The 10,880-nt window shown below is 44.0% G+C and overlaps 1 protein-coding gene across 1 annotated transcript in view; it reads right to left on the bottom strand.

Moving 5' to 3' along the window:
* Window positions 1-5,510: 5,510 nt before the first annotated feature.
* The window catches only part of LOC100692488 (histone-lysine N-methyltransferase 2C), a 47,016-nt gene continuing 41,646 nt past the window's right edge, over window positions 5,511-10,880 (bottom strand). The window contains 3 exon segments of the mRNA XM_025910582.1: window positions 5,511-6,494; window positions 6,565-6,673; window positions 10,747-10,820. Of these exon segments, the coding sequence (XP_025766367.1) occupies window positions 6,402-6,494; window positions 6,565-6,673; window positions 10,747-10,820 (276 nt within the window). The 3' untranslated portion in view covers window positions 5,511-6,401.

Genomic DNA, 10,880 nt, shown 5'->3' with positions numbered 1-10,880 from the left:
AATCTCTCTTAATAAACATAGTACACATGTATGCCTGAATAAAAACAAACAGGTGAGATGTTAGAATGCTTTTATTTTTATTTTAGTAAACACTCGAACCTACAGCAGACAGATGCTGGGGTTTGGAAGAGAACTGAACAAGTATTTAAAATATAAAGTAATCATTGTTGGAGCAGTTTTCAGGATCTCCACGTATTAACATGCTGTTTTTGTTCCCAGGGAAAATGTTTCCTCCTGAATTTAAATATTTTTAATGTTAGATTTAATTCAGTCAGCTGTTTAAATAAGAACAGAACTGTTGGAGTCAAATTGTTAAAAGTTGCCATTATTATACTTAAATTTGTAAGTCTTGGTTCAAACTATAGGATCAAAGACATTCTCCTGTTTCCATTGCCCTACCCAGCCTGTTGAATGGTGGGGGAGGCTGTAGTGTTTTATTATAGGCACATCCTATGTGAGGGTTCTGTTTTCTTGTTTAGTAAACTTCCTGCCTTTATGACCTCACCTGTGTTTGTGTATGTGAGACCCTTACAGGGGTTAAGCCATATACAGGGTGGGGGAGATTGCCCTTTGGTGAGCAGGTGGTCACACAAACGCACCCCCAAACACAAACACACACACACATACATACACATACACTCAATGCCTTAGGGTTTATGACGCACCATAGGGGGGGGTTTACAATGGGTGTTTGTGTAAACTGTGTCACAGAAATAAAAGGCTGCAGTGGAAGCTGGTTCTTCGAATTGGTCGGACACCGAGGGCAGAAGGGCTGCTCTGAGATCCTTCCCTTGCTATAGCAAGTGAAGAACCGGTTAAGCTGTTCATCTTGCTTCATTAACAGGAATAAGTCTCTAAACCAGCGGGGCCTGTGAAAGCGCAGACCCAACAAACACATTTTACATCAGGGGATATGACAGGTTTAAAATATACTGACAGCTCTCCAAGTAAGACGTCAATACAGGGAGTGCAGAATTATTAGGCAAGTTGTATTTTTGAGGAATAATTTTATTATTGAACAACAACCATGTTCTCAATGAACCCAAAAAACTCATTAATATCAAAGCTGAATGTTTTTGGAAGTAGTTTTTAGTTTGTTTTTAGTTTTAGCTATTTTAGGGGGATATCTGTGTGTGCAGGTGACTATTACTGTGCATAATTATTAGGCAACTTAACAAAAAACAAATATATACCCATTTCAATGATTTATTTTTACCAGTGAAACCAATATAACATCTCCACATTCACAAATATACATTTCTGACATTCAAAAACAAAACAAAAACAAATCAGCGACCAATATAGCCACCTTTCTTTGCAAGGACACTCAAAAGCCTGCCATCCATGGATTCTGTCAGTGTTTTCATCTGTTCACCATCAACATTGCGTGCAGCAGCAACCACAGCCTCCCAGACACTGTTCAGAGAGGTGTACTGTTTTCCCTCCTTGTAAATCTCACATTTGATGATGGACCACAGGTTCTCAATGGGGTTCAGATCAGGTGAACAAGGAGGCCATGTCATTAGTTTTTCTTCTTTTATACCCTTTCTTGCCAGCCACGCTGTGGAGTACTTGGACGCGTGTGATGGAGCATTGTCCTGCATGAAAATCATGTTTTTCTTGAAGGATGCAGACTTCTTCCTGTACCACTGCTTGAAGAAGGTGTCTTCCAGAAACTGGCAGTAGGACTGGGAGTTGAGCTTGACTCCATCCTCAACCCGAAAAGGCCCCACAAGCTCATCTTTGATGATACCAGCCCAAACCAGTACTCCACCTCCACCTTGCTGGCGTCTGAGTGGGACTGGAGCTCTCTGCCCTTTACCAATCCAGCCACGGGCCCATCCATCTGGCCCATCAAGACTCACTCTCATTTCATCAGTCCATAAAACCTTAGAAAAATCAGTCTTGAGATATTTCTTGGCCCAGTCTTGACGTTTCAGCTTGTGTGTCTTGTTCAGTGGTGGTCGTCTTTCAGCCTTTCTTACCTTGGCCATGTCTCTGAGTATTGCACACCTTGTGCTTTTGGGCACTCCAGTGATGTTGCAGCTCTGAAATATGGCCAAACTGGTGGCAAGTGGCATCTTGGCAGCTGCACGCTTGACCTTTCTCAGTTCATGGGCAGTTATTTTGCGCCTTGGTTTTTCCACACGCTTCTTGCGACCCTGTTGACTATTTTGAATGAAACGCTTGATTGTTCGATGATCGCGCTTCAGAAGCTTTGCAATTTTAAGACTGCTGCATCCCTCTGCAAGATATCTCACTATTTTTGACTTTTCTGAGCCTGTCAAGTCCTTCTTTTGACCCATTTTGCCAAAGGAAAGGAAGTTGCCTAATAATTATGCACACCTGCTATAGGGTGTTGATGTCATTAGACCACACCCCTTCTCATTACAGAGATGCACATCACCTAATATGCTTAATTGGTAGTAGGCTTTCGAGCCTATACAGCTTGGAGTAAGACAACATGCATGAAGAGGATGATGTGGACAAAATACTCATTTGCCTAATAATTCTGCACTCCCTGTATTAAATAAAACGGTTCAGTTATGAAGCTGAACCGATTTACTAAGGAACAAAACAACAACAACACTGAAATACATCAAACATTAACATTTAGAAGTTATTGAAGAGACTTGTCTTGATGCACGCTCAGTCATTGAGGTAAGTAAATCCCAAAAGACTGATTGTGTTCATCTGGATGTTTTCAGTGGGAGAAACATTTCATTATCATCCAGGTGACTTCTTCCGTCTCAGCTGACTGCAAACACTTTGTCCAGATGAACACAATCATCTTTTGGGGACTAAAAGTAGAATGGGAGGCAGAGCCTTCAGTTTTCAGGCCCCTCTTCTGTGGAACCAGCTTCCAGTTTGGATTCAGGAGACAGACACTATCTCTACTTTTAAGATTAGGCTCAAACTTCCCTTTTTGCTAAAGCATATAGTTAGGGCTGGATTAGGTGACCCTGAATCCTCCCTTAGTTATGCTGCAATAGGTGTAGGCTGCCGGGGGGTTCCCATGATGCATTGGGTGTTTCTACTTCACTCACTATATGTTAACAGACCTCTCTGCATTGAATCATATCTGTTATTAATCTCTGTCTCTCTTCCACAGCATGTCTTTATCCTGTTTTCCTTCTCTCACCCCAACCGGTCGCAGCAGATGGCCCCGCCCCTCCCTGAGCCTGGTTCTGTTGGAGGTTTCTTCCTGTTAAAAGGGAGTTTTTCCTTCCCACTGTCGCCAAAGTGCTTGCTCATAGGGGGTCATATGATTGTTGGGTTTTTCTCTGTATGTATTATTGTAGGGTCTACCTTACAATATAAAGCGCTTTGAGGCGACTGTTGTTCTTGTTATTTCAGGCTTTATAAATAGAACTGAATTGAAAATGATTTGCAGTCACTGAGTGGACCATGAACTCCTCTGTACAGCAAAGTATTCTGCAGTCTAAGGCAAGGTCATCTGTCCTACAGCTAAATTGGGTCAGCAACAGGAAAAGTGATGGAAAATGGAGGGATGGATATTTGTATTTAATTTATAAAAACTGAATTGAAACTTTCAGATTTTAATGAGCACATCTTGATCTAACCCTCAACCTAAAATATAAGATTTGTGTCACACAAGGCAACTCAGAGTCTCATTCGACTCTTTGTGAGTTTAAATCTGAAGGTTTTGCTGTCAGCACTGAACTCTGGAACAACCTGCTCGAGGACAAAAGGCTTTCAGCATCAGCTGCTTGCTTTGAATCATCTCTGCTCTCATATTTGGACATCTGTCCTGTTGTGACTCAGAAACCTAAATCAAACTCACAGTGAGTTTCAGTTATTGTCAGTTGAGTTTGTGTTTCTTCCCATTTTAATTTGAGAAAATATTTTAATCAAACTTTTCGTTTCGACTTTAGTTTTATGGGACGGATGTTTCCACTTAGCTTTGCTCTAAATGCTAAAGGCAGGATAACAAGACCCGAGCTGTGGGTGAAAATTTTAGAAGGCTTTTCCACGACGTTGGCAGAAAACAGCCTGATGTGGAGGTGAAGCTTGGACAGTTGGACTGTTTCACAGTGTGAGGCTGGACGTTGGTGACGTTCATCTGCTCGTCAGCAGCCTGAAAACGGACTGCAGACACAGGCTGTTACATCGTTCACACATCAGTGTGTCAGATAAAGAAGAACCTCAGGGGGGGAAGTGACGTGTGTGTCTCTGCTGCTGATCCACAGTAACTTCTCCTTTATTCAGAGCTCCTGTGACTGAAGTTCGTCTCTAACATCCCGAAGCGTGCCACACACACACACAGAAGTCACTTTGACAAAGCTCGTCATCTTTATCTAGAGAGCTTTGATGTTGATTCACTCACATCAGCAGGTCACTGCACTGGATGGAAAACACACCATTATTGAACATGTCCTGTAAAGGACACTTCAGTGTCTCCTCTGCTAATGGAGGCAATAAAGGGAGCACTGAAGCTCCTTTAGTTTCTGAGAATTCAAACGGCTCCATCCGTGGCTGCAGAGACTTCAGGTCTATTCAGCTGCTTCTAGAAGGGTGGAGTCTTTATCAGCATGTGTTATTAACCTGACCAGTGGGTGGAGCCCACAGGTTTTATGACTTGTTGTATCCTAAGGGGTGTGAGTGAGGTTAATGTGTCAGTGAGGTGTAGCCTTCACACATAAATGCTGCGCACATACAGAGGTTCATGCAACGCCTTTACTTTTGAGTTATATTTACATGTTCACGATACAACTATCCTATTCAAAATGGTAACGGATGCTGAACAGCTCACCTGGTCAGGAGCAGACAATGTGCAGCGTGTTGGTGGGATAAACCCAGCCGTGCCTCCGTCTCAGAGAGAAGTAGATCCTGATTTCCTCGTCTTGGTCGTCAGCTGCTGTCGGTACCTGGATCTGTGCTACTCCCCTCTCCATTTACAGGAGTCACATGACTACATAACAGGAAGTGTGTGTCTTGGAGACACGAGCGCTCTCAGGTTACGATGTCTGAGCTGTATTTGATCATCAAACCTGTAAAAACTGTTTCTCTGACTCCTGCTTCAGCCCACGACCTCAGAGCTCCTGCTCACCGTCACAGACCATGAAACGCCCCCTGGATCCACCCAGGCTACAGTAAACCAGGTGATGACTCAGAGGAAGTGAGGAAACAGGAAATATGGCGCTGATGTGACAGAGAATCTTACAGAACCAGAGGTGCCGATTTCTGCTCAAACTTCGTGGCTCTAAAGGCGGAGCTGCCACTTCACTTTCCTGACGCCTTTCATGTTTCCACACTGCTGCACCCACCCACCCCCCACTCGGTCTGTACAAACAACTCCAGCTTTCATCACAGGAGGGCGTGAAGCCCGCTTACACAACCAGGCATCACAGGAAACAGAGCCAGTCGTTACAAAAAACATGAAGTCCCAACGACAGCTCACACAGCACTACACTGAAACACTGAGAACGTCACGCCAAGTGACTGTTGCTATGCACACAGAATAGAATAGAATAGAATGAGGCGAGAGCAACATGTAAAATATTTTATTTTCTGTAAATGATTCTAAATCAGAGTCACCATATTTCCCAAAAACAAACATCTTCATCGTCACGGTTACGTCCAGTAATAATAAAAAAGGCTTTGTTGACGTCTCTGTACACTTCAGCAAAGTCTCCTATGTACACGGCAGGGGGACTCTGCGCCTGAAGGCTGCGGTGACGCCTGCCCGACTCGCTTCACAGTCCGTCCAATAGGGACGTGGCACCGGGTGGGCAACACAAATTGTACTTGAAACGCTGCAGCTGATCGGCGGCGGCGAGGATGGTGGAGGGCTTCTTAAACTCTGTGCGATTCTCTCATCTATGGTACACGTATTTACACAATGCCGGACCTCGAACGCACCGCAGGTTTAGAAAATAGCTTCATTGAGTAATAAATACAAAAAAACCTCTTATTTTACAGGAAATTAACAAATGGAGGTGGGCGGGGCCGGAGTGGGGTGAGCGGGGCCGGGGAATAAAGTCTGTATTTTTGTTGTTTTTGTGTTTTAGTGCAAGTTAAAGACGACACATTCTCTGATCTCACATTTACATCTGTGCTCATTTTTACACACAATATACACAGAGGACCAGCCTCTTTAAGCCCCGCCCACTCTCTGACACAGCCACGCCCTCAGACACAAGCTTCTGACCCCACCCACACGCATATATAACCCCCACCCTGACCTGTTATCCCCATCATCAATATTATTATCATTACCTCTGTGATTAAAGCAATCAACTTTCATTATTATCACTGTGTTGATATGAAGTTAAGCTCCGCCCACAGGGGAGGCGACTAACAGAGAGCAAGCTGCCTGTGTGTGTGTGTGTGTGTGTGTGTGTGTGTGTGTGTGTGTGTGTGTGTGTGTTCTCGTGTGCTCAGTTCATCCATTTGCGGCAGTTGACGGCTCCGCAGTGACACGGGATCTTATGCTGATCGTCCTCCAGGTCAAACTTGTAGTCGTAGCACAGCTGGAGGGGGAGGGGCAATAATCAGTAACCACACGCTCTGAGGTGCTGACTGATGGAGGGCGGGCCTTACCTCTTCTCCTCTCTGGATGCGTCTGCAGGAGCTGATGATGATCTTGTTCTCCTTCTCCACCGTCACCACCTCAGTGATGCAGTTGGGAGCACATGAGTGGTTGATGTACCTGCCAATCACAGACAGAGGTGGGTCATTCACAGGTCAACAGACCAATCAACACACTATTAAAACTTCCTGCCCCCTGCTGGGATCTTTCATCAGGTTTTCACTTTGAACTCTCAGAGTTGATCAGAACTCGGCTGGTTTGGATAATTATCAACGCAGAGCCACCTGAGCCCCCCCTCCCCTCGAACATACCTGAACTTGGACTTGGTGCAGCCAAATATCCCAGAATGCATTTAGTCTGAAACTCAAACGTGGGAATGTCGGAGGAAAGCGGATAAACATTTGGGACCGTTTCTGTGAAAGTTTTAATGAATGTTGCTGAGTAAACTTCAAATATCTGCTCGACTTATCAGGACATCACATCTGTCAGAAGTGCTCTGACGATTTCGGAGACGTCCGTTACCCCACCAGCTATCAGCTGACCGAGAGGTCAAGGGTCACTAGAGCCGGTGAGAACGCCTGACTTCCGGCACAATAACACATGAGATATACACGTCACCTAGATAAAATCTAAATGTGAACGTTTGGTTTATTTCAGTGTTTCATTTGTTCCTGAGCAAAGCGGTTCATGACGTGTGATTTCCACTGCAAATATGAATCAGTTAAATTCAGAGGGGGAGTAAAAACACTGGAGCTGAGGAGTGATGTCATCACGTCACGCCTCAGTGGTTTGTGTCCTGGAGCGAGGAGACTTTCAGGTGCGTTTTCCCAACTCAGGGTCTGCACGCTTGAAGTACGCATTTTAAGTGGGATTACGTCACCGCCACGCGACGACGGCTGTCCCAATTCGAAGTGTACTTCAAATGCATACTCCAAATGCGCTGTCGATTTCCCCAAATATCAAGTGTGGTCCGGCGCACGCTTCGTGGTCCCATATATCCCACAAGTCATAGCGTGGCGGTGGGTGTGGATAATTTTGCCGCAAAATACGGCAGAAGGGAGCGGCCGAAGAGTGAACTGTCAAAAGTAAGTACTGAATATTATGTCACTTATTTATGTGCGAATGTTTAATAACGAAGAACATTAAAACATTACTGTTGGCCACATGTCGGCAAAGTTGGGAGAAAGTATTCAGGGCCTTCAAGTTACACACTATGAAAGGCAGCAACAAGTTTAATATTCAGAAACCTAAAGTATGTATCAGCAGCAGAATGGAGCTAAAAATAAATGTTTGTTTCAGTTCTATGAAGCTTTGAGTACAAGCCGGATTCCAAAAAAGTTGGGACACTAAACAAATTGTGAATAAAAACTGAATGCAATGATGTGGAGATGGCAAATGTCAATATTCCATTCAGAATAGAACGTAGGTGACAGATCAAAAGTTTAATCCGAGAAAATGTATCAGTTTAAAGGAAAAATATGTTGATTCAAAATTTCACGGTGTCAACAAATCCCAAAAAAGTTGGGACAAGTAGCAATAAGAGGCTGGAAAAAGTAAATTTGAGCATAACAAAGAGCTGGAAGACCCATTAACACTAATTAGGTTAACTGGCAACATGACTGGGTATAAAAAGAGCTTCTCAGAGTGGCAGTGTCTCTCAGAAGCCAAGATGGGTAGAGGATCACCAATTCCCACAATGTTGCGCAGAAAGATAGTGGAGCAATATCAGAAAGGTGTTACCCAGCGAAAAATTGCAAAGACTTTGCAGTTATCATCATCAACTGTGCATAACATCATCCGAAGATTCAGAGAATCTGGAACAATCTCTGTGCGTAAGGGTCAAGGGCGTAAACCCATACTGGATGCCGTGATCTCCGGGCCCTTAAACGACACTGCACCACAAACAGGAATGCTACTGTAAAGGAAATCACAGAATGGACTCAGGAATACTTCCAGAAACCATTGTCAATGAACACAATCCACCGTGCCATCCGCCGTTGCCAGCTGAAACTCTACAGTGCAAAGAAGAAGCCATTTCTAAGCAAGATCCACAAGCTCAGGCGTTTTCACTGGGCCAGGGATCATTTAAAATGGAGTGTGGCAAAATGGAAGACTGTTCTGTGGTCAGACGAGTCACGATTCGAAGTTCTTTTTGGAAATGTGGGACGCCATGTCATCCGGACCAAAGAGGACAAGGACAACCCAAGTTGTTATCAACGCTCAGTTCAGAAGCCTGCGTCTCTGATGGTATGGGGTTGCATGAGTGCGTGTGGCATGGGCAGCTTGGAAAGGCACCATCAATGCAGAAAAATATATTCAGGTTCTAGAACAACATATGCTCCCATCCAGACGTCATCTCTTTCAGGGAAGACCCTGCATTTTTCAACAAGATAATGCCAGACCACATTCTGCATCAATCACAACATCATGGCTGCGTAGGAGAAGGATCCGGGTACTGAAATGGCCAGTCTGCAGTCCAGCTCTTTCACCTATAGAGAACATTTGGCGCATCATAAAGAGGAAGGTGCGACAAAGAAGGCCCAAGACGACTGAACAGTTAGAGGCCTGTATTAGACACGAATGGGAGAGCATTCCTATTTCTAAACTTGAGAAACTGGTCTCCTCGGTCCCCAGACGTCTGTTGAGTGTTGTAAGAAGGGGAGATGCCACACAGTGGTGAAAATGGCCTTGTCCCAACTTTTTTGGGATTTGTTGACACCATGACATTTTGAATCACGATATTTTTCCCTTAAGATGATAAATTTTCTCAGTTTCAACTTTTGTTCCGTGATTTACGTTCTATTCTGAATAAAATATTGACATTTGCCATCTCCACATCATTGCATTCAGTTTTTATTCACAATTTGTTTAGTGTCCCAACTTTTTTGGAATCCGGTTTGTATTTGGATTAGTAGCACTGCTGTGTTTGTTGCATCATATTGCTGTAATTGTTTATATGCTTTATATATTCTGAGGTAAGTTGATCTATAGTCTTACATCATATTCTATAAGGATGTTATGTGTTTGTAGACTTTCTGCCCAGTTTGACCCATTTAGCAGAAGTCAGCCTGTTTAAGGCTCTGATATCTATTCTGTATGACTTAAAGCAGTTATGACATGGTCTGATTTTCTCACCCAATAAAGGAATATTTCATATATCAGTCTGATCTTCATTCTATCAGAAACAGTTATCACAGCTCGTACATTTTCCTTTTTACACATGTAAGCATTGAGCCAAATGTAATAATGCCAACATATTAAACGAACAATATTTGTCTCTTATATATAATACATCTGTATATACACTGTCAGAGATACTTGTCTTTGAGTGAAGATTTAAGGTGATAGGAAATATAATTAACTGCTACTTGCATCTTTGACCCAGAGTTCAAGCTCATATAATCTGACAATACATATAATATTGTCCATATTATATTAACATTACCACAGTGAGATGACTTTAGTCTCATGAATAACATTAGCTAATTATTATTTACTAACTAATCTTGAAATGACTGTTCAGTACAGAAATGAAGCCCAACTATCATGTTTTACAGTCCTGTGGTCTCAACTAATCAAAATGATGTCATGACAAAAATGAATGAACAACAAAACATTTTTCTCCTTCATTTCTGTCAAACAAAGCTGTATGAAACATTTCTCGCGGTTAGTATCATGGTTGCTAGGCAACCTGAACAGCGCGACGAAGGCTAGACCGTCCCATTTCACAAGCCTCTCACTTCCGCACTTCCCGTACTTGTAGTACGCACCGTACGTAGTACGCGTAGTGTGCGTACTTCAAGCGTGCAGACCCTGAATTGGGACACAGCCTCAGAGTGAGGGCGGGGCTGTGGAAGGGTCGCACCTGTGAGCACGAGCTGAAAAGAAAGTTTCCTCTGAGGAGTGTCTGAGCGCTCACTGACAGGTGAGGAGCTCAAACTGAGCTGCTGCTCCCCACATCTTTAAACACCTGATGCGTCGTAGGTGAGGTATCCAACTGGGCAGAGACCCCAGGTGGACACACACACTTCTTTAAGATGGCCTCTTACTACATCTGACCATCAGGACTGTTTGATCACCACCTTGCTGAAACAGCAGAGGGCGCTCACCTGAGCGTCTGCACAGGAAGGGCTCACCGGGTCAGGTGTGTGCAGGTCTGAGATCAGCACTGAACCGGTCTGAGCTGGACTCACCTGGCGGGTCCTCCGGTGATGGTGGCGTCGATCACGTAGTCGTTATCGATCCGGAACATGTACACGCCGCGATTCTGCACACAGACACAGAACACGAATGAGAGCCACGACCCTCTGAGGACGCGAGACGTGCA

Source organism: Oreochromis niloticus, linkage group LG9 (assembly GCF_001858045.2).
Source record: "Oreochromis niloticus isolate F11D_XX linkage group LG9, O_niloticus_UMD_NMBU, whole genome shotgun sequence".
NCBI lineage: Eukaryota > Metazoa > Chordata > Actinopteri > Cichliformes > Cichlidae > Oreochromis > Oreochromis niloticus.
Note: the sequence above shows the minus strand (reverse complement) of the source record. Positions and strands in the feature narration are given on the sequence as shown.